Source organism: Doryrhamphus excisus, chromosome 14, assembly GCF_030265055.1.
Source record: "Doryrhamphus excisus isolate RoL2022-K1 chromosome 14, RoL_Dexc_1.0, whole genome shotgun sequence".
Lineage (NCBI taxonomy): Eukaryota > Metazoa > Chordata > Actinopteri > Syngnathiformes > Syngnathidae > Doryrhamphus > Doryrhamphus excisus.
The window spans coordinates 8,548,150-8,574,123 of record NC_080479.1 but is presented as its reverse complement, the minus strand read 5'-3'; the positions used below and the strand labels follow the sequence as shown (position 1 = coordinate 8,574,123).

General features: G+C 42.6%; 1 protein-coding gene across 2 annotated transcripts in view; it reads right to left on the bottom strand.

The window, feature by feature from the left end:
- pvrl2l (PVR cell adhesion molecule related 2 like) overlaps positions 1–25,974 on the bottom strand; it is a 136,203-nt gene that overhangs the window by 85,674 nt on the left and 24,555 nt on the right. For both annotated transcript variants that reach the window (XM_058047572.1, XM_058047573.1), the window contains exon 2: positions 224–336. In XM_058047572.1, coding sequence (XP_057903555.1) covers positions 224–336 — 113 coding nt within the window. The remainder of the gene's footprint in view (positions 1–223; positions 337–25,974) is intronic.

Here is a 25,974-nt window from a genome sequence, read left to right as displayed (position 1 = left end):
TTCCCATAATGTGATCATATCTTATCTTATTTTTTGTATTTCTTTAAAGTTTTCTTTTAAATGATTTGTTTGTTTCTTTCGTTTTTTTTCCTGATTACAAAGTCGCCGCCGGCATCCTGATATTTTTAGAATATGCCACAAGCAGCAAATGGCCCCCGGGCCACCCTTTGGACACCCCTGCATTAGCCTGCTGAAATGCTACACGTGACCAGCATCAGCTCACCTGAGTCAGTTTGGTTTTGCCTCCGCCGTCGATGAACTGGCAGCGCAGATCGACAGACTCGTTGGGGTACGCCTCCAGCTCCTCTTCCACGCGCACCTTCTGAGCGCCGACCCCTGAAGACCACACAGGAGGAGACCATGATGAAAAAACTGAGCGGACATCGGCTAAGTATCAACGACGTGGTCGGCGGTGGCGAGTTGGAGAGTTTTATGGGAATGGTGAAGCAGCAGCCCTTGATAAGAAGCCCCGGGCCGAGTCCTGACCCACTTTAATAACCTCAGCCCTCCTTATCACCCTCGCTAAATGTCCAGCAGGAGGCGGCGCAAGAGGGCTAGCCCCGCGGGAGCCCCTGCTTCAAATGGAGCGCCGGACATTTGGAATTCTAACAAGCGAGGTCCGGTGATGGAAACGTGCCGCAGGAGGCTGCGTGCTGCGACTGGAGGATGCTTGTCAGCTGTCCTCGCTCACGGACCCGCTGTGACCTCTTAGTGTCCAACATCACAAGCCATTTAGACCCCACCAAGACCCACTCTGACCTTTTGGACCTAAGACGTCTGTAGCGAGGCTAACTCTGTCTTCCCCTGCAGTGTGGAGCTCAGTAGCAAACGTTGCCAACACTTTAATGAAACCTTGGCAGGCTGAAGGAAACACTCCTCAACAGCAATAACTGGGGATGGACACTTGGATGGTCGTGGTAGAGCTAGCACCGCTGACCATTTAGGTTAGCTGGAAGATCACAGGTTTACACGTGACATGAATGTAAGACGAATGCAACCCAAAATTAAGACAAATCTGAGGCGCATGTAACACAAAGGCAACATAAATGTAAGAAAAATGCGACACAACAAAGACAAATCCAAGACAATGTTACACAACGCAAATGTAAGAAAAATAAACATACATATAAGACGAATGCAACACAAAAGCACTACGAATGTAAGTTAAATTAAACATAAATGTAAGACAAATACCGTACAAGAAGATGTAATACAACGTATGACAAATGCACCGTAAATGCAAGACTAATGACAAATGCAAGACAAAAATGTAAAACAGATCCAAGACACACGTAGGACACATAGAACAAAAATGTAAGACAAAATACAACACAGATGTAAGACAAATGTAAGACACATACAACAAAAATGTAAGACAATGCAATATAACGTATGACAAATGCACCGCAAATGCAAGACAAATGACAGATGCAAGACACAAATGTAAGACAGATCCAAGACACATGTAGGACACATACAAATCAAATGTAAGACAAATGCAACACAGATGTAAGACAAATATAAGACACACGCAAATGCAACATAAATGTAAGACAAATTTTGAACACATACAACACAAATGTACGACAATGTAATGTGTGATAAATGCAACACAAATGTAAGACAAAGGCACTACGAATGTAAGACAAAGGCACTACGAATGTAAGTCACATTAAACATAAATGTAAGACAAATACTGTGCAAGACGATGCAGGACACATACAACACAAATGTAAGACAAATGCAACATACATGTAAGACAAATGTAAGACAATGTAATACAACGTATGACAAACGCAACGCAAATGTAAGACAAAGGCACTATTATGGAAGTCAAATTAAACATAAATGTAAGACAAATACTGTACAAGACGATGCAATACAACGTATGACAAATGCACCACAAATGCAAGACACAAATGTAAGACAGATCCAAGACAAATTTAGGACACATACAACACAAATGTACGACAATGTAATACAACGTGTGATAAATGCAACACAAATGTAAGACAAAGGCACTACGAATGTAAGTCACATTAAACATGAATGTAAGACAAATACTGTGCAAGACGATGCAATACAAAGTATGACAAATGCAACGCATATGCAAGATACAAATGTAAGACACATGTAGGACACATACAACACAAATGTAAGACACATGTAGGACACATACAACACAAATGTAAGACGAATGCAACACAGATGTAATACAAATGTAAGACACACGCAACATAAATGTAACACAAATGCAACATACATGTAAGACAAATGTAAGACGACTGCAACACAGATGTAATACAACGTATGACAAATGCACCGCAAATGCAAGACACAAATGTAAGACAGATCTAAGACACATGTGGGACACATACAACACAAATGTAAGACGAATGCAACACAGATGTCATACAAATGTAAGACACACGCAACATAAATGTAACACAAATGCAACATACATGTAAGACAATTGTAAGACAACTTATGACAAATGCAACGCAAATGTAAGACAATTGAAACATAAATCTAAGGCAAATACTGTGTTACTGCTGCAGTACTGTAGCCTTACAGTACATGCAGCCAGTACTGTAGTGTTGTTGTAGTAGTACACATATAAAGTGCAGTACTGCAGAGTCGTACAGCAGTGGTGTTATTGACGTGTGTTTCCAGGATCGTCGTGGTGCAGCGCCAGTAAAGACATGTTCTGGTTGACTGGAACAAAAATAAAAAAATGGTGGGGGTTGGGGTGGGGGGGAGATTAGCACTGGAAGCTACGAGTTGGACCCGAGCGGTTGAGAACAAAAAGCCTCTTAAAGTGTGAGCGAGGGGAACAATATGGAAGAGCGCGGTGCTGGCGAATGGGCTTAAAAAAGAAAAAGCAGCTTTTGAGTGCGGACCGTGTGCTCGCTTGCATGTCAAGTTACATTACATCTGCGTGTTTGTTGTTACTATGTAGTTGTACTCATGTGTACTTAACAGTACGTGTGTGTGTGTGTGTGTGTGTGTCTGTTTAATGGGAGCGCTTGATGACAATATGAAAACATGGAAGACATTGAAGCACGGGCCGTAGCCTGAGGCAAACGACAGCCTTGTCAAACCAGTGATACACTCACACTGTAACACAACCACACACACACACACACACACACACAACATGCAAAGTGGCTGTCAGATGAGTTCCACCACAGGGAAAACAACACAAAGCTCAGCAACGAGCGCACAGCTGATCACCGCCGTCCTTATTTTCCTCCGCTTTCTGCCAGACTTTTGGTTTTTCATTTGTGGCTATCGCCATGACTCCACACAACGGCGCTCACGCTCATGTATGGAAACAAACGATATGCACTCCAGCCAATCAGACGCCCTTAAAAAGCTATGTTGAACTATTTGAGGTATTCCATAAAAAGATGTGATTAGACAAAAAGCAAGACAAAAATGTAAAACAGATCCAAGACACACGTAGGACACATATAGAACAAAAATGTAAGACAAATACAACACAGATGTAAGACACATACAACACAAATGTAAGACAATGTTATATAACGTATGACAAATGCACCGCAAATGCAAGACAAATGACAGATGCAAGACACAAATGTAAGACAGATCCAAGACACATGTAGGACACAGACAACACAAATGTAAGACAATATAAGACACACACAAATGCGACATACATGTAAGACAAATTTAGGACACATAAAACACAAATGTACAATAACGTAATACAACGGGTGATAAATGCAACGCAAATGTAAGACAAAGGCACTACGAATAAATTTAAATACATAATAATAAATGTAAGACAAATACTGTAATAACTGTAAGACGATGTAATACAACGTATGACAAATGCAATGCAAATGCAAGACACAAATGTAAGACACAAATGTAAGACAGATCCAAGACACATGTAGGACACATACAACAAAAATGTAAGACGAATGCAACACAGTTGTAATACAAATGTAAGACACACGCAACATAAATGTAACACAAATGCGACATACATGTAAGACAAATGTAAGACAATTTAATACAACGCATGACAAATGCAACGCAAATGCAAGACACAAATGTAAGACACAAATGTAAGACACAAATGTAAGACACAAATGTAAGACACAAATGTAAGACAGATCCAAGACACATGTAACACAAATGTAAGACAAATGCAACACAGATGTAATACAAATGTAAGACACACACAACATAAATGTAACACAAATGCAACATACATGTAAGACAAATGTAAGACAATGTAATACAACGTATGACAAACGCTCAGCAACGAGCGCACAGCTGATCGCCGCCGTCCTTATTTTCCTCCGCTTTCTACCAGACTTTTGGTTTTTCATTTGTGGCTATCGCCATCGCTCCACACAACGCCTCACGCTCATGTATGGAAACAAACGACATGCACTCCAGCCAATCAGACGCCCTTAAAAAGCTATGTTGAACTATTTGAGGTATTCCATAAAAAGATGTGATTAGGGGAAGTAAACGTAGATAAGACTTGTTATTCAGACGGTGGAAAGAATTTCCCTTGAGGATTCACAGAAAAAAAAAGTGTCATGGTTCCGGACATAATTAATTGTGTATTTCATTAACGTTGAGAGTGATTTCATTAAAAAATGTTAATGGGAAACACTCATTGACATTTTGATGCTTTTATCTTCAGCAACGTTGATTGACGGTGCGGCTGGGATTTAAAAATAGAGACCACAAACGTGTATGGAATCTCTTTCATTGATCGCTTTAAATATTTTTACGATAATACTCAAAAAATCTAATTAAATTTTAATTTAATTAATAGTTTTTAATTACTTTTTTAAATTTATGATATATTTTTTAAATTATTGATTATGTGTTATTTATATTTACTTTACATTTCTTCATTTTTGTTGAACTTTATTACAGGTGTCATTATGTTTGAAAAGTATTTTAAGTATTTTCCCGCAGGACCGCAATCTACTTGTGGTGGTGGTCATTGCCTCATTTGCATAATCATCTGCAAAGCCAATTATAAAGATACAAAAAGAGCCAAAAAAGTGAGTTTTAAAATAAGCATAAAACTAAAAAAATCACTTAGCTTCTTTTTGACGTTTATTCTTGAAACCCGAAATGATCGCTTTCAGTATTTTTACGATAATACTTTGTTTTTTAATTACTCATTCATTCATTTTCTACCGCTTTTCCTCACGAGGGTCGCGGGGGTTGCTGGAGCCTATCCCAGCTGTCTTCGGGCGAGAGGCGGGGTACACCCTGGACTGGTGGCCAGCCAATCACAGGGCACATATAGACAAACAACCATTCACACTCACATTCATACCTATGGACAATTTGGAGTGGCCAATTAACCTAGCATGTTTTTGGAATGTGGGAGGAAACCGGAGTACCCGGAGAAAACCCACGCATGCACGGGGAGAACATGCAAACTCCACACAGAGATGGCCGAGGGTGGAATTGAACCCTGGTCTCCTAGCTGTGAGGTCTACGCGCTAACCTTTTAAATGACTTTTTTTTTATTTATCATATATATTTTTTTTATTTATTATGTGTTATTTATATTTACTTTAAATTTCTTTATTTTTGTTGAACTTTATTACAGGTGTCAGTATGTTTAAAAAGTATTTTAAGTATTTTCCTGCAGGACCGCAATCTACTTGTGGTGGAGGTGACCTAACATGTCATTATTGCATTTGCATAATCATCTGCAAAGCCAATTATGCAAAGATACAAAAAGAGCCAAAAAGTGAGTTTTAAAACAAGCATAAAAATACCAAAAAATGATGTTAATTCTTAATGTCACAAACAAGATGGAGCCAGGGGGTTGCGAGTGCAACACCCTCTGCTCCTTTCATGTCAGCCTTTATTAGAAAGCCCGCCATTGGCTTCACTGATCGTGTTTTTCCACAAGCATTAGGATTTTGCACTCGGTTCGGTGGCCCTGAACGCACCACCGTTACATGCTACGAGACGCAATCGTGAAACCCGCCGCTGCCTAAAGACAACTACCATGTTGATGAAGGATGCTCTCAGCGGGGAGCCAAAGACCCCCGTACAGGAAAAGTCAAACGTAAGGGGCGAGGAGCTGGGGGTGCCGGGGGGGGAGGGTTAAACGAGCCCCCGTTGCTTCCCTCCCCGAGCGTAGAGAGATGAATCACACTTAATTGACATTTAGAGGCTGGTGGCATTTGCCTGTTTATCCTGAGCGGCGTGAAGCGCGTGCTGATGCGATGCAGACGAGTGGAAGGTCCGCTTGCTTGCTTGTTTGTTTGGGGTTGGCCTGCCGCTACGTCGCTAACATCAATCACCGTTAGCGATGAATGGATGAATGAACGAAGGGGCTAAAAGACACTCACGCAGGGGAATGGCTTCATTTTGGATGATTCGTATTGAGGCGGCTTCTTTAAAGCGCTCGATTCATTCTTTTATTTCCCCTCCATTTGTGAGCTCATCCATGAGTGAAGGAGCATCTGCGCGAGCACCGCCTGCAGTCGTTCAGGTTAACCGTCTGATGACTCCTCTCGGTAATTGCTCGTCCCGGCAGCTTTTAGCGCCGACGCTGCTTTGTCGAGCAAACCGAGCGTGAACTGGTCTCCGAGCGGCTGATACGAGGACGCGTACGTCCAGTGCGATGAGATGATGGGAGACGGATGGCCTTCCTTTGAATGTCGGACAGGCGGAACGTCAACATGTGTCATTGGAATCAAACACTCATTTGACTGACATGCTACTTCGCTGGTGTTCGGAAGGGTGAGGTGTTGTTGTTCCCGCGTTCTTCCAAATCATCCATATCGCCATACAGTTCATCAACTTATTAGCATAAATATGCTACTTCCTGTCTGTCAGGAAACTGGAAAGCGATGCCTGAAAGGAGATTATGTCAGCAAATCCTCCAGCAAAATATCATCATATGGGAATGAAAGAACTGTGACTGATGTCTGACAGACCATCGATGTCGGAATTTCGCCGCTGTTGAGTGTCGGGGATGCTAACAAACATCAGCAGAGCGCTGACGTCGCGCCGCCAACGAGCGCCACACTAGATCAAACATTCCAGAAGCAATCAACCAATGTTGATTAAAAGCAAAAAAGCGTTGAAAAGATTTCTCGGAGGACGCGGCTCCAAAGCTTCCGTAATTAGCGTTCATTGTCATGGCGCGAGATTTCTAACTAATCTTCTTCATCCTCCAGGATCACATTTCTTCTTCTTTGTCGCCGTTCAGTTAAAGCTAACTAAACAAACGCTAGTCATGTACAGCGTTTGTCTTGGAAACGTGCAGCCGCACAATTAAAATATTGTTGTTTTTTTTAAGACTGTCAGCTTAAAGCTGCAGCCTCCGTTAAAGATATTACAAAAACTTCTTATGAAGACTTCCAGGACTGGATCATGCATTATGGATGAGATTTGCAGCTCGGAATATGAAATATCTAATATAAAAACGGGAATCATCAGCGGGATTAAGCTCGGCAGTGCACAGCGCTCCTCACCTGGCTGCCAATCTAACACAAATGCAACACAAACGTAACACAAATCTGACACCAATACAGCACAAATGGAACACACATGGAACACAATTGTGACACAAGGACAAACCGAAGACAAATGGGACAAAAATCTAACACAAATGTGACACGAATATAGCACAAATTTGACACAAATGCAACACAAGAACAAACGTAAAACAAACGCAACACAAATCTAATACAAATATGACACAAATCTAACACAAATGCAACACAAATCTAACACAAATACAGCACAAAACTGACACAAATGCAACACAAATCTAACACAAATACAGCACAAAACTGACACAAATGCAACACAAGAACAAACGTAAGATAAATGCAACACAAATCTAACACAAATGTGACACACATATAGCACAAATCTGACACGAATGTAACACAAGAACAAACGTAAAACAAATGCAACACAAATCTAATACAAATATGACACAAATCTAACACAGATGCAACACAAATCTAACACAAATGTGACACAAATAAAGCACAAAACTGACACAAATGCAACACAAGAACAAACGTAAAACAAATGCAACACAAATCGAATACAAATATGACACAAATGCAACACAAATGTGACACAAATATAGCACAAATCTAACACAAACGTGACACAAATCTAACACAATTCTAACACAAATCTGACACAAATGTAACACAAGAACAAACGTAAAACAAATGCAACACAAATCGAATACAAATATGACACAAATCCAACACAAATGTGACAAATCTAACAAATGTGACACAAATAGAGCACAAATCTGACACAAATGTAACACAAGAACAAACGTAAGACAAATGCAACACAAATCTAACACAAATGTGACATGAATGTAGCACAAATCTGACACAAATGAAACACAAGAACAAACGTAAGACAAACGCAACACAAATCTAATACAAATATGACACAAATCTAACACAAATATGACACAAATCGAACAAAAATGTGACACGAATATAGCACAAAACTGATACAAATGCAACACAAGAACAAACGTAAGACAAATGCAACACAAATCTAACACAAACATGACACAAATCTAACACAAATGCAACACAAGAACAAACGTAAGACAAATGCAACACAAATCTAACGCAAATGTGACACAAATCTAACACGAATGTAACAACAATGTAACACAAGGACAAACAGGCAAATGCGACACAAATGTAAGACAAAAGCAACACAAATGTAAGACAAAAGCAACACAAGGACAAATGCAAGCCAAATGTGAGCCGAATGTAAACAAATGAATAAATGAAAGGTAAACGTAAGAAATATGAGCCAAATGTAACACGTAGAAACACAACCCCAGCAAAAGACAAATGCAGCCGACTAGAAATAGCGTGCACTCTTTGACCTCAATGACCTCAATGTGTTTATAGCATCTTGATGCGGTCACATGACCAGAGCATCTTTTACTAACTACACCGACAGAAATCTCTCATCTCGCCTCGTCATTCCTGAAACAGGCGACCGTCACTCAGGCGGCCTTTCCGACAATAATAACAAGAATAATATTTCATGACTGTCAGTGGGGGGGCAGGCGGGGGCAAAGTGGAGGATAAGCTAATGGAAGCCGACAGCGCAGGTGTTGTTCACGTTTATATCGGCCACGAGCGCCGCTTAAGAGTGTTTACGCGTCTTTCTCAGGGTCATCTCCTGCAAAAGGCAGGTCCCACGGAGCGGAGGAAGCGCTGTACAGAAAGTGTAATTTTAATCAGCGGGGCGTCGTCGGTAATTCATCTTCAGACGAGAGTGACATTTTGCAGCGCGACGGCGACTGAAACGCAGTCATTGATATTCAGGCTTCCATTCAGCTTCCCGTGATGGATGGCAGCGAATGGGATGTCCTATTTACGGCTTCACAAGACCGTACTCGGCACAAAAGCCTTTTATCAGCCGGGAGACTCGCCGACCTTGGTACTCGTCGAACACCACGACCGACAAAGCCGGAGCATCCCAGCAAGACAGGAAGTCGCACCGCAGCTCCACCTTTGAACAGAGCGAACGTAGTATTTGCTAACAACATCACGTGGAAAAACCACTTCCTTGCTTTCATGTGCACCATTTCCACAGCGCTTCCCTTCCGCTCGGGGAACGGCTTCACCGTACGTCTTCTCAGAGTTCCCCGCGCCGCTCCGCACGCTCATGTTCGGCTACACGGATCAAAGGCCGGGAAGGAAGTCATCACACGGAATTATTCAGAGAGCACGGGATGGAAATGTGAGGGTTGGAGAGCCCGACAAATCAGGTGATTATTCCAAAATTCGGGAAATGGACGGCCAGCGGAGATGCACTCATGCACATTGGACGCGGTCCATAGCGGACCCATTTCCCATACGCTCTCCTATTTCATTTTTCGGGGCTGAGGACAACTCCAAGGGTGGGTGTCGGGGCCCCTCGACGAGGACGCAAAAATGACGATGACTGACATGGAAGTCGGAATGACGGCTTGTCTTTGGCCTCGGCGGTCGGGACGACTTCAAGCGGTCCTTGAAGCTGCCGTCGTCGTCATCACATTTGGATGACTTCCTTTCACTGACGACGTATAAAGCGAGTGGACGCGGTTCCAGAATATGCAAATCAGCATAAAACATCCCGCTCATCCGGGGAAGGATGAGCACGCTAATCCAACAACTAGCACGTGTTCCGCTAACTGAGATTACTGTCATGCGGCAAAGCGGCCAAAACAAAAACAAGACACGTCCATTCATCCAAACAGACGCCTCCTTTGTGCGAGCTACGAGAAAAAGAACATTAGCATAAAGTCTGACGTCGAGCTTCCTTAGGCACTGTTTTGCTTTTGTTTTTTTTTTTCCAACTAATGACTCAGAACTACGCTGAAGCAACGAAGCGGACATTCAGACGACGGTCGGATGGACTAACAAGCGTTCTGATAATCGAGCGTCCTGCCCGACACCCACACCTAATTACATGTTACATTTTCTTGCAGGACTGGGGGGGGGGCAAAGATCAACAGAGGAAGTCCACTGTCGTGTTAATAGCTGTCGCCAAACAACGACTTTAGAACTTCAGCTACCGGGTGAGAATAAGGACACCGACAACCGTGCATGGATGATGCCGTGCTAATTAGCATCAAGACAGTCAGCACTGCAAATCTATATTTGTCAACAACACTTTTATCCGAGTCCTTAATGAGTGCCGAGTGCGGGAGGTGCGCACTTTTAACCATCGGGAAGGATCGAATTCACTCAAACGAAGAAATCAGGTCATGTCGCTACCTTGGCAAAAGTACAAAGGCGATAACACCTAACTCCGAGGTTGGGGCGTGGGGGCACCAGCCTACCTAAGCAGGGGAGCACAGACTTCCAGACATATGGTAATTGTTGATGCGGGTTTTATTGGTGTCGTTCATGACTGAACGGGTCGGATATGCCCTGAACACCTACAGGACCCAAGGAGGCGTCCAAGAAGTATCCTGACCCAAAATACCTCACCTGGCTCCAGGGAGGAGCCCAGCCACCCGATGGAGAGAACCCACCCACCTTGTATGGATGGATGTATGGATGGATGGCTGGATGGATGGATGGATGGATGAATGGATGGATGGATGGATGGATGAATGGATGGATGGATGGATGGATGGATGAATGGATGGATGAATGGATGGATGGATGGCTGGATGGATGGATGGATGAATGGATGGATGGATGGATGAATGGCTGGATGAATGGATGAATGGATGGATGGATGGATGGATGGATGGATGGATGGAGAGATGGAGAGATGGAGGGATGGATGGATGGATGGATGGATGAATGAATGGATGAATGGATGAATGGATGAATGATGGATGGATGGATGGATGGATGGATGGATGGATGAATGGATGAATGGATGGATGGATGGATGGATGGATGAATGGATGGATGGATGGTTTGTCGCTGTGATCCCGAGTGTGTATGTGTGTGTGCACCGCTACAATTTAGCATGTGACCTCTCACAATTCTATTATCTCTGCAGGTATGAAGATCACATCCAGGCTGACCGTGTGTGTGTGTGTGTGTGTATGTGTGTGTGTGTGTGTGCTCTCTGGCTGTCCTTGCTGCCACACAAAGATGGGAGCATACACACACGCGCACACACACACACACACACACACACACAGCAGAGCGTCTCCAGCTGCGCTGAGCATCTCCCCTGTGGACGTGACCGACCGTAAGCATCATGATCTCCTCAAGTAGAGCCGTCACACCCCCCCCACCCCTCCTGCTTCCCACCCTCTGACTGACCCCCACCACCCCTCCAAACGTCTTCACTTCTTATCCTTATCGCATTTTCTTGCCATCTCCTGGCCCCCTGATCCTGTTTTCTGTCTTCTTCAACCTCTTTGACCCCCCCATCAAACCCCACACCCCACCACATCTCCTGCCTCCCCCAGACCATCTGATCCCCGCCCCCCTCAGCGTGCAGACAACACATAAAATGCAGCAAAATAACCTCCTCTGTAGTCGTAAAATGTTGCAACCACAACAACAGGCTGGGTAGCGGATAGTTCGTCACATCACTAGCCTTCTTTCTCCTTTAGAAAACTTCTCTAGAATAAAAATAAAATAAATTAATTATTAATTATTTAATTAATGAAATAAAACAAATTAACAAATTTTAATTAATTAAAATAATCTATTAAACACAAATATCCAGACAAATAAACATTTCATTAAACAGAACATTTTAAATAAAATAATTTATTTAAAAAAGTAAAGACAATCTGTTCTAAAAGATATCTCTAATAATTAACTAAAAATAAACACAGAAATAACCAAACAAGCTCATACATTCAGGAATTAAAATGACATTTAATACAAAATAAAATGCAAATATTCCAAAAATGGGTTGGATCTGGCTAAGGGGTCCACAACAGTCTTGGATCAGTACTGGTCATGACCTCATTGAAAAATCAAGCAGCACCACGGATGTGACCTTTGACCTGATGTGACCCGCCGTACCAGGATGTAAGCCAGCAGGGCGCTGAGGCTGGGACGCCGTCCAAGCAAAATCAGTCGGGTTCTTGCCATGACATAGAAAAATAAAAGCGTCCCCTTTTGTTTGAAGCCCAGATGACAGGATGTCATAACTAGCATAAATAGCATGGCCCCTGCCAGCCTCGGCTCCAAAATCCTCCAAAATCAGAAAGGTTCTCGCTTTGATGCTGAAAAACGTCTCAAGAAAGTCTCATCTATTTTTGTCCGCCGTCCTTCTAAAGCAACAGCTAGCTTGGCCTGCTAAGGCACCGAGCGGTGACACGCGCAGCCGCGTCGCTCTCGTACAGCGTTACATCTTTCTCCGCATCGCCGCCGTCTTTTTTAACATCTTCCCTCTCTGTTTTTCCCCCTCATCCCCGTCACTGTCTGTGCCTGCCAGCGTCCCGTCTTCATCCGTGCGTCCGTATGTCGCCGGGAATCCTTTCATTCCGCCGTCGTTCTCCCGCTTGATGTTCTTATTCTCGCAATTTGTCACCGTCTCGCCTCCTTTCATTGCGCCGCGCCGTGATTCTGTCACTCCTTCACGCAGCCGTCATCCCCCCCCCCTCCACCCCATTTATTATCTCTCTCTTTATGTCACTTCATTCCCGTCATTTGTCTCCTCCGAGGCCTCTGGTGTGCGTGTGATTGGTTGGGAGCCTAAGCGATATGAGCGCAGCATACTGAGAAAATTAAAAAGAGATTTGACGGGTTTTGTGGGACAGATGGAAGTGTGTGTTGCTTGGGAAAAAAAATAAGTATGATTTGTGTGAGGTTACGTGGTCGTCATGGCGATACAGGAGTGTGGCTGGGTCCGAATCCACAAGACATTCCTGTTTCCTGTCTCGGAAAATGTCCAAAGGTTGTTTGTCATTTCATTGATAATTCATAATTCATCCAAAGTGCGGCCCAGGGGCCGTTTGTGGTCCGTGGCTGTTCTCATGTTGGTCTAGAAATATAATTTAACTTTTAAAAATGGAAAGCAATAATTTTACAAGAAGAATGAATTCCAAATATTAAGGTAGAAAAGTCGTAATATAAGGAGAAAACATTGTGATTTTATTAGAATAACAACCTAAGATTATGAGGGAAAATGTCATTTTAGTAGAATAAAGCTGCAATAAAATGTCAAATTGTAATTTTTGAGGAATTAGCTTGCGGAAAAAAGTCTAAATATTGAGAGAAAAAAGTTACATTTGAATAAGAATAAATAAGAAATATTAAAAGAATAATAAGATAATAACAAACAAATAAGAAATATCTGTGAATATGAGGAAAAATAATAAAAGTAATAATAGTAATAATAATAAGAAGATATTGCAATATATATATATATATATATATATATATATTGTAATATATAAGAAATATTGCAAAAATATTTTGGGAATATTTTTGAATATAAGAAATAAAGAAAACAAAATAAAGTTATTACACTATGGGAATTAAATCATAACTACGATGAAGAAAATGTAGTACACTTATCATTGGCTTTTCATCACAAATCTGAGAAGCCATTTTTCAAGAACTACTACAATACATTATAATACTATAACACACTATAACACACTATAACACACTGTAACACACTATAACACACAAACTTTTGCTATACAAAATATCAAAGTGGCAAAGTCGCATCCTTTCATTTTTCTAGATGTTAGGACACCCCTGGAGTACGCTCTCGGTCCTACTTGGCAGCTTCAGCACGGACTCTAACTCAAACGCTAAAAGTGGGATTCAGATTGTCTGCTGCCTCACTAATGTTGCTACGTGCTAAAGTGCTAAAGTGCACCAACGGAATGCACAACTGAGTTATTAGAAGCATGAATAAACAAAGAGCTTACATCCATCTGAGAAACCACAAACATCATCCACCTGCCCGGCGTAGGGTAGACGATGACGACGACGGCAGCGGCAATGGAGGAGGCCAACGCCGCCATGAATAAACAATGCTACACACACTTTGGATTCACCTCCGAGGTAGCGAGCAAAGACGCTCGGTGCATTAGCTGCAACCAAACAACCTTGAACACACACCCACGCACACTTTCACACACCTGCACACCCGGGACCGCATCTCGTTAACCGAGCAGACGAGCCCCGATCAGACATGCATGGCGTGTACTCCCCTGGCTGCCCGACGCCGCCCCCAAACACAAGCTGCGCAAAGTCGTGGTTTCACAACTGACGGGCCACAATTTTTGACTGGGTGCAGTTCGCACCACGTGGGGGGGGCGAAAAAGGAGGACGTACACTCTTCACATGCACGTTAATAATTTAACACCATGGTTAAGATGGCAGCATGCCCTCCTTCAATTATTGACCAGCAACATGGAGACACTCCTAAGGGGATGGCCTGGAGGCGGGGGGTGGGGGCGGTCGACATATGCGAGAAAAGGGGGACAACAAAAAGTTTGGAGGTTTATTTGCCAACTGAATATGACAGCCTGACTTTGACTATTGGGGTGCCAAGTGCAGTGGTAGGGGCGTACCTCAAGGGGCGGAGCGCCACTCTCCACCTTGTGTATGGCGCCTACACAATATTTAGAAATGATAGTTTCATAGTTACAGCAATGAAAACCTGTTTGCCATCTTCTAAATGCCAACTGTACACTCACTAGAGCCCTCCAGACATGGAATAACACCCCTATAGTCACCTTTACACTCCTGACTAATATGGTAGACGTAATAAGAGAAAATAAGGCGTATAAGACATAGAATACTTGTTTACCACCTTCTAAATATGTTTTTTTAGCATTGTTAGAGACCCTCTAGACATGAAATAGCACCCCTATAGTCACCTTTACGTTTCTATTGCGCAATAAAGTAGACATAATAAGAGAAAATAAGGCGTATAAGACATAGAATACTTGTTTACCACCTTCTAAATATGTTTTTTTAGCATTGTTAGAGACCCTCTAGACATGAAATAGCACCCCTATCGTCACCTTTACATTCCTAATGCGCAATAAAGTAGACATAAGAGAAAATAAGACATATAAGACATAAAATACTTGTTTACCACCTTCTAAAATTTTGTTTTTAGCAGTGTTAGAGACCCTCTAGACATGAAATAGCACCCCTATAGTCACCTTTACGTTTCTATTGCGCAATAAAGTAGACATAAGAGAAAATAAGATATATAAGACATAAAATACTTGTTTACCACCTTCTAAAATTTTGTTTTTAGCATTGTTAGAGACCCTCTAGACATGAAATAGCACCCCTATAGTCACCTTTACATTCCTATTGCTCAATAAAGTAGACATAATAAGAGAAAATAAGACATGTAAAACATAGAATACTTGTTTACCACCTTCTAAATATGTTTTTAGTATTGTTAGAGACCCTCTAGACATGAACTAGCACCCCTACAGTCACCTTTACGTTCCTATTGCGCAATAAGGTAGACATAATAAAAGAAAATAGACATGTAAGACATAGAATACTTGTTTATTACCTTCTAAATATATTTTTTAGCATTGTTAGAGACCCTCTAGACATGAAATAGCACCCCTACAGTCACCTTTACGTTCCTATTGCACAATAAAGTAGGCATGATAAGAGAAAATAAGACATGTAAGACATAGAATACTTGTTTACCACCTTCTAAATATGTTGTTTTAGCATTGCTAGAGTTCCTCTAGACATGAAATAGCACCCCAATAGTCACCTTTACATTCCTATTGCACAATAAAGTAGACATAATAAGAGAAAAAGGCGTATAAGACATAGAATACTTGTTTACCACCTTCTAAATATGTTTCTTAGCATTGTTAGAGACCCTCTATACATGAAATAGCACCCCTATAGTCACCTTTACATTCCTATTGCACAATAAAATAGACATAATGAGAAAATAAGACATGTAAGACATACAATACTTGTTTACCACCTTCTAAATGTGTTTTTAGCATTGTTAGAGACCCTCTAGACATGAAATAGCACCCCTATAGTCACCTTTACATTGCTGTTGCGCAATAAAGTAAACATAAGAGAAAATAAGACATGTAAGACATAGAATACGTGTTTACCACCTTCTAAATGTGTTTTTTAGCATTGCTAGAGACCCTCTAGACATGAAATAGCACTCCTATAGTTACCTTTACATTCCTATTGCACAATAAAGTAGACATAATAAGAGAAAATAAGGCGTATAAGACATAAAATACTTGTTTACCACCTTCTAAATATGTTGTTTTAGCACTGCTAGAGATCCTCTAGACATGAAATAGCACCCCTATAGTCACATTTACATTCCTATTGCACAATAAAGTAGACATGATAAGAGAAAATAAGGCGTATAACACATAGAGTACTTGTTTACCACCTTCTAAATATGTTTTTTAGTATTGTTAGAGACCCTCTAGACATGAAATAGCACCCCTATAGTCACCTTTACATTCCTAATGCGCAATAAAGTAGACATAAGAGAAAATAAGACATATAAGACATAAAATACTTGTTTACCACCTTCAAAATATGTTTTAGCATTGTTAGAGACCCTCTAGACATGAAATAGCACCCCTATAGTCACCTTTACATTCCTATTGCACAATAAAGTAGACATAATAAAAGAGAATAAGACATGTAAGACATAGAATACTTGTTTACCACCTTCTAAATATGTTTTTTAGCATTGTTAGAGACCCTCTAGACATGAAATAGCACCCCTACAGTCACCTTTACGTTCCTATTGCACAATAAAGTAGGCATGATAAGAGAAAATAAGACATGTAAGACATAGAATACTTGTTTACCACCTTCTAAATATGTTTTTTAGCATTGTTAGAGACCCTCTAGACATGAAATAGCACCCCTACAGTCACCTTTACGTTCCTATTGCACAATAAAGTAGACATGATAAGAGAAAATAAGACATGTAAGACAGAAACCTTGTTCACAACCTGCTATTTTTTGAGAGATTTTTTGGACCGTCTTCAACCACTCACCGTACTTCTGTTTGGTTCCTGAGTGAGCAAATTGTGATGATTAAATGAAATGATAAAACTATTCCCACTTCTTCTGCTTCTGTTCACTACTTTCCGTCGCTTCGGGTTTCTCCTCAGCCGCCACTTTTTCAAGCGCCCCCCCCCTGCCCCCCTTCCTCAATGCCCTTAAAAAAATGTGTAAGTACAAAAGTGCACCAATTGAGCCACAGCCACTTTCCTAACAATTAAGTGAACCCAACGCAGAGGCGACTAAAAAAAAAACATGGCCGCCTGCCTCCACGATGCCAGCGGCTGTCGCACTCTCTGTATTTATTTCACAGCAATTACCACTCATTCCCTGGAGATGCGTGCACTCTTCACGCCGGTCCATCTGTCATTCCAAAGTAAAGAGCAATAAAAAGCACTCTGCAAAGCATCTGCTTTTTGTCCTCCAGAGGCAGAAGGCGCCATTGTCCTCCATTGATGTGTCACAGAGCCTTTTGTAGCATCGGTGGCCAAACAAAGCTGCTTAGAGACCTCAAATACAAGCACTTGGGTTCCACTCCGACCATTGGTTTCGTAAACAAGCCACCTTGGAGGACAGAAAAGCACCTCGAAGCCTGCTTAGCTCCGCCCTCCTCAAGCCAACTCAACTCAGTCCAACACAGGATCCGTCGTCCAAGTTCTCTAAGTGTACATTCATTCATTCATTCATTTTCTACCGCTTTTTCCTCACGAGGGTCGCGGGGGGTGCTGGAGCCTATCCTAGCTGTCTTTGGGCGAGAGGCGGGGTACACCCTGGACTGGTGGCCAGCCAATCACAGGGCACATATAGACAAACAACCATTCACACTCACATGCATACCTATGGACAATTTGGAGTGGCCAATTAACCTAGCATGTTTTTGGAATGTGGGAGGAAAACCGGAGTACCCGGAGAAAACCCACACATCCACGGGGAGAACATGCAAACTCCACACAGAGATGGCCGAGGGTGGAATTGAACCCTGGTCTCCTAGCTGTGAGGTCTGCGCGCTTCTAAGTGTACAAATGTGACATAAATGAGTGTACTGTGGCACTTCAGGGGTGTCCCAAGCGTCACATTCTAAAAATGGAATTTAAATAGAGAAATACAAAAAAAATCAAATGGAAAAATCTGCAGTAATTTTCAGAAAAATAAAATAATAATAATAAAATAATAATAAATATTGAGGAAATAAAATGTTGTATTCTAAGAAGAAAAAGTGGCAATTTTATGAGAATAACGTTGTAATATTATGAGGAAAAATGTCATTTGATTAGCTTAAAACTTCATATCAACTTCAACTTCATATATCAACTATATCCATATCCATATCAATATATTCAATATCAACTTCATATTAAAGTCTAAATATAATGGGATTAACGTCACAATATGACAAAAATACCATTTACAAAAGACCATTTAAGAAAAATGTTGAAATATTTAAAAAAACAAAGCCGAGATGCATTAAACAGGAAGTGGCTGGATACACGTGTCAAGGGGAAAACCTGCTGCGGATGAGAGACGAGCTCACTGAGAGTAACGAGAGGTGCAATTGAATAAAGCTGACAGGACTGTTGATGTGAGGATAGGGGTGAGGGACATAGAAGGGCAGACTTGCATGCCCAGACACTGTAGAATAAGGTGCATGGGGAGGACAAATCAAAATGCTTGTTTGGATGTTGCCATTAGCGATATGATGTCATAAACAGACCAATGTTTCATAGAAAGGCTGCTTATGTTAACAGCTACGTGCTATGTCCATGGCGGCTTAAAAAAATAATAAAACCACGTTGGATCGTAACTTAACAAGTCAGTCCACATAGACGTTTGGGAGAAATGAGGCTGAAAAAGCCGGAAGGCAAAGCTAACCTTGCCCCCCACCCCACCCCACCCCCACCCTCCTTAACCTCGCCATCCATCCACACTTTGCCTGCAGTGAGCGTCTTAACAAGAAGGAAGCCTGATAAAAGCTGGCCTAATGAAACGGTGCGCGGCGTTGAGGCTTTGGTGGCGGGATAATGTCATCTCCTCCAGCCGAGCAGGTAATTGAGGCGGGAGAGAAGAGAGGCGGGATCTTGAAAGACCCTCGCGGCGGTGGGAGATGCAGATGAGGCGTCACGATTGCGCCTCCACGTGCTAATTACGCCGGAGTGTGGTTAAAGTAGACGTAATGGCATAGGGACGTAAATCCCACCATTTCTGCAAGTGTCGGGCGTGTGTATGCGTGATTGATGGCGCGCTACGACACGGTATGGCGAGCTGGAAATGGGGATCATGCATTTAAATTGCTTCCTCATGCAAATCAAACCTGGCTTGACTTTATCATTTCTGACCCTGCATACACATCATAACTCTCAGTAAAATAAGACACTTGGCTACTGTAAATAATAAGAATTATGTTTTATTATCACATTTCACATAGGAATGTGCAGTGCGGTGTACAGTAATCCTTCTTTATCGCAGTTAATTGCTTCCAGACCCGACCGTAGCAGGAATATTCTTGCACTTGGAGTATAGAAAATACGTTTACTACCTTCTTAATACACTTTTTAACATTATTAGAGCCCTCTAGGCATGACATAACACCCCTATTACCAAATATAGTAGACATGGTAAGACGTATAACACATAGAAAACCTGTTTACCACCATCAAAATACTTTTTGTAACATTATTAAAGCCCTCTAGACATGAAATAACAACCCTATAGTCACCTTTACACTCCTATTATCCAGTATAGTAGACATGGTAAGACCTATAACATGTAAAAAACCTGTTTACCAGCATCAAAATACTTTTTGTAACATTATTAAAGCCCTCTCGACATGAAATAACATCCCTATAGTCACCTTTGCACTCCTATTATCCAGTATAGTAGACATGGTAAGACGTATATAACACATAGAAAACCTGTTTACCACCTAAAATGCTTTTTGTAACATTATTAAAGCCCTCTCGACATGAAATAACATCCCTATAGTCACCTTTACACTCCGATTATCCAGTATAGTAGACATGGTAAGACGTATAACATAGAAAACCTGTTTACCACCATCAAAAACTTTTTGTAGCATTATTAAAGCCCTCTCGACATGAAATAACATCCCTATAGTCACCTTTACACTCCGATTATCCAGTATAGTAGACATGGTAAGACGTATAACATAGAAAACCTGTTTACCACCATCAAAAACTTTTTGTAGCATTATTAAAGCCCTCTCGACATTAAATAACATCCCTATAGTCACATTTACACTCCTATTATCCAGTACGGTATACATAATTAGGCAAAATAAGACATAATATAGATTGACACGTTAGCATTGGGAGCGTTCCATGTTCTTTTTTGTTAACAGTACTTCTTGCCGGTGACGCCAATCTGGCACTTTTGTGGTGAAGTGGTGAATGCAAATAATAATAATAATAATAATAAAGTCAACACTTTAATTGCAAATGTTGATCTGAAATCGGAGGAGAACATCAACAAGAAGCTAGCAGGAGGGTTTAGAAATGCTGGTAATCTCTCCTCATCGGAGAGACTATTACTCATTTATCGGGACTGTTTTTAGTGCTATAGAACGTATTGGAATGATGTCATCATTCCCTGAAATTAGCCCAAACAATCCACACACCACTGAAGAGTACGACCGATAGCAAATGTCAATAAGCCGCCTGCCAGTGGCGTTACGATATAATACAATATAATACAACAAAGCTTGAATGAGGCTAATGTCCACAGTGCAGAACCTCAATAGAAAAAAGGGAGATTTAAGAGGCAAAGTGATCTCAGTGGCAGCAGATGTTTTCATCACTGGTGATGAGTCCAAGTCACAAAGAGCAAAAGTGCTCTGCAGGTTACATAAAGTCTTAACACGCGTGCTCGGGGTCTGTGTGTGTGTGTGTGTGTGTGTGTGTGTGCGGGGGTGAGAGTATGATGTGTGCACATGTGTGTGTGAGTAGGAGGATGACTCAGAGACAGCAGGTGAATCACTCCAGGCAGATGTGCACACACAGGAAGGTGTCAGCGGCAGCCTGAAGAGAAGATGCTGCATAACTTCTCCACCTGATTTAGTCCAGTTAACCCCCCACTGACACGGCGTACACACACACACACACACATACACACACAGTTGTGTGTGACCTCCTTAGTCAGGTGGCATTCACACCGCATACGCAGCCAAGCTAGCCAGGACTTAGCACAGACAGCCAGCTAAATAACCAATCGTGTTATGAGCAAACAAATGCAATTAAAGAGAGAAATGCTAATGTGGATCTGACAACGTCAACATCAAGTTAGCAGGAGGTTCTGGAGGGTGGGTGGAGGGGGGTTTGGAGGGTCGTGTGTCAAAACCGGACATTTTTACGGCCGCATCAATGACCTGCCGGTGGAGCCGGAACGTAACTCTCCCGATCTCCCGTATTCCATGACAGACACGGGAAGGAATGGAATGATGAGCATCTCAGATCTCAGAGAGGTGAGGGTCAGTCAGGGCTTAGCTCCGCCTCCTCAACAGGCCTGAGAAAGGACTCAGGACTTTTATTTTTTGTCAGAATAGGACTTTTATATATTTTTATATTTTTTAATATATTTTTATATATTTTTATATATTTATGTATATTTTTTATATTTTTTATATATTTATATATATTTTATATATTTTATATATTTTTATATATTTTTATATATTTATATATTTTATATATATTTTTATATTTACGTATATATATATATATTTATATTTTAATATTTGGACTTTTTTCTTGTAAAATTACAGCAGTGCCCCCCCCCCAAACTATTTCCCGACCCCAGTGAGGATAAGCAGCATACAGGATGGATACATTTCTCAAAATATTACAACTTTTTAAATGTAATATTTCAAATCTATTCTACTAAAATGCCATTTTTTCTCATAATATTAGGACTTTATTGTCATAAAATAGCAGCTGCTCCCTTCTATTTGTTTCTCCTGTATTCCGAAAGGGAGCCCTTTGGGATAACTGATGAGCATCTCAGGGGTAAGCACAGAGAGGTGAGGGTCAGGGCTTAGCTCCGCCTCCTCAACAGCCCCCCCCCCCCCCCCCACGTGACCTGACAAGAGAAGGTCGCCATCTCTCTCCGTGGTAAATGGTCACGTTTAAGTGGAACGCCTGAAGAACATCTCAGAAGCGACGGATCTTTTTGATGATAATCAGCGGGCGCCGTGGCGGAGGGCCTCGTGTGACTTTCATGAAGATCACTCCATGGCCGCCCACGCCTCACGCAACATATTTCTACATTAAAAAAAAAAAAAAAAAAACTCCTATCAGATAATTGCTGCGGCGCCGTGAATTGATTTCACGTGTTACCGCCGGCGGTGTAGCAGGACCCAGCGAGCGGTTCCGTAACAACGCTGATTGAAACCAATCAAACGTAATGCAATCAATCTTCTCTAGAAATCAGCGGGAACAAAGCGGGAATTTTAAGTGGCGGTTCCGGGCTCGGGCGACCAGCGGCGTAGGTGGGTTGGTGGGGGCGGGGTTTAACAATGATGCCAATGATGACGATAGTTGATTTCAAAATGAGGGGACAAAAGACAGAAGACCAACTAAAAGACAGCAGAATGCGATTAATCATCGTTAATCGTCTCTTACTGATAACACGCACACACACACACACACACGCAATGCAGACACAACAGGAACTCATAAAGCAGCACTCAGGGTTTCACAGACCACTCGCTGCAGCCAACCCGAGGCTTATCTATAACCACACACACACACACACACACACACACACAGATTTGACATCTGCTTTGTCACTGTAAGTCCTGAAAATGAGATAGCTCGCCCATATTGACGGATCTCTCGCTCTCTCTCTCTCTCACACACACACACACACAGATTATAAAGACACCTCAATCTCACCGCACCTCTTGCATGCACAACCCACACTTGATTACATTCATATGGCTGTGTGTGTGTGTGTGTGTCCTGATCCTCCAGATTCCCAGATTCGCCCATACAATCCGTCGTGTGGACACATTCCAGAGCAAAAACTAATTACCAAACAGAAGGTCTTTGCTACAAATACACACACACACACACAGTTGTACACTGACTGATGCCGACGTCGTGTCCCCTGCGACCTTCCGCCGTCCAAAACAAAAAAAAAAAAGCACGGCCTGATTGACCGATCATCGCCACATGTTCGTTGGCTCAGGTTAAAGAGTCATGGGTCATGTTCATTCATTCATTCATTCATTTTCTACCGCTTATCCTCACGAGGGTCGCAGGGGTTGCTGGAGCCTATCCCAGCTGTCTTCGGGCGAGAGGCGGGGTACAGCCAATCACAGGGCACATATAGACAAACAACCATTCACACTCACATTCATACCTATGGACAATTTGGAGTGGCCAATTAACCTAGCATGTTTTTGGAATGTGGGAGGAAACCGGAGTACCCGGAGAAAACCCACGCATGCACGGGGAGAACATGCAAACTCCACACAGAGATGGCCGAGGGTGGAATTGAACCCGGGTCTCCTAGCTGTGAGGTCTGCGCGCTAACCACTAGACCGCCGTGCCGTCATGGGTCATGTAATGACAAAAAAAAAGAGGGGCGTTCCGCACGGTTTGCATCCATGAAATATAATCACACTTTATCCTTTGATGCTGGCCAAAAAAAAACACACCCTGGGATGTTTTTATGATGATAAAGCCATCATGTGCCACCTCCAGAAGTGTTCCCTCCGTAGACCACATGGGCTGGGTCCTCCAAAGGGGACAACCCCGCAGCTTAGATGACATCAAACACTCACACACACACACATGGCAGAATTCATAATTGCTGCACTTGTCAATCATGTCGTCTCCCGCGGGGGCGGCACGGCGTGCACCTGAACGCAACGTCCGTGGAGATGGACGTGGGTAAAGTGACAAACAGCTGCTCGTTTGCAGACACATCTGCCAGCGTGTCATGTCAGCCCTCACGTGAGAGGCTCCATGATGTGTGTGTGTGTGTGTGTGTGTGTGTGTGCGTAGGTACGGGTATTTGTGTGTGTGTGTGTGTTTGCTCCAGGCCACGTTCATGTCACATTGCTTACTCGACAAGAAGCATACAGTATCTGACGCTAGTCGCCCCCCTATTTCCTACACCCAAATGACAACGAACATTGTCACTACACCCCCCCGCCATGACGCCAGGGTACGTGTGTGTGTGTGTGTGTGTGTTTGAGCAGCAGCAGAGCGATAAGCGCAAATGTGCAAACACACTCTGGTCAAACATTGCACAGCGGGACCTGCTTCACAGCTCATTTGGCTTCTTTGACCCAAGATGTGTTTACCTCTGACCCCCCCCCCATCCCTGCCGCTTTTTGCCCCCACTTTTCCCTCTCTTGCTGCTAAGAAGATGCGACGCGCCGCCATTGTGCTGTTGTTGACCTTCACTGTGTTTACATTCCATCATTTCGGACCGGTACCGCCTCGCATCTTTTCTGGCTGCCATCATCTGTCTTCGCCGTCCCTCCGTTCCCCCTCCCGGCTGTCCATCATCACCCCCCCCCCCGCTGTCTTCACCCGTCCCGGTGCCCTAAACGTCCGCCTGTCGACTCCGCCGCGGCCCAGTTGATATTCTCCAGCTGAGCCCTCTGATGGAGGGGATCCAAATCGTTTCCAAGACGACATGAGCTGACCAGATGCTCCGAGTGGAAGCGTTTTTTTTTTGTTGTTGTTTTTTTTTTCATTAGCGAGCTAAGGATGTTGAGCGTGTTTGGTGTTGGCGTCATGCTGCAGCTGTCCATGCAAAGGTCACAAACATCTAACAGCTAGCATGGAGGAGGGCTTCATAACAGCGCCTGATGGCTGCAGCTGGGTGGGGTGGTGTGGAGATACCACAGCTGCATTTCAAGTGCAGCATCACTGACAGCCCTGCAACGGTTTGCTCAAACTGGAAGAACTCCAAATTGGACGGCAAGGTCAGAGAGGAGCGACTATCATTCTGAAGGCTGGCAGACATTTTTCAAAGAAGCGCGAGGGGCCGAGTTAGCTAAGCGCTCATGCGGTTCTGCTTGGGACCTTTGCGACCTCGCTGCGGAACGCCTCGCGTCACTCTTAAACTACTCTGAGGAAAAACACAAGATGTGTTTATTAGCTGTGTACAATTCCATGCTCATAATCCCATTTGTTTTGGTACGGAGTTCCCACACGGTACGCATTAAACGAGGTACAGGAAGTGTGGCTGGCGATGTAGTCTCCGGCCTACTCTGTAAACAAATACAGTAAACACATTACAATGTTAACAACAGGTTGTCTATGTCTTATTTTCTGTTATTATGCCTACTTATTGGGTAAAAGGAGTGTAAAGGTGACTATAGGGGTGTTACTTCATGTCTAGAGGGCTCTAATAATGTTCAAAAAACATTGAAGTGGTGATAAACAGGTTTCTTATGTCTTCTATCTCTCATTTTCTGTTCTTATGTGTACTATATAAGGTAGTAGGA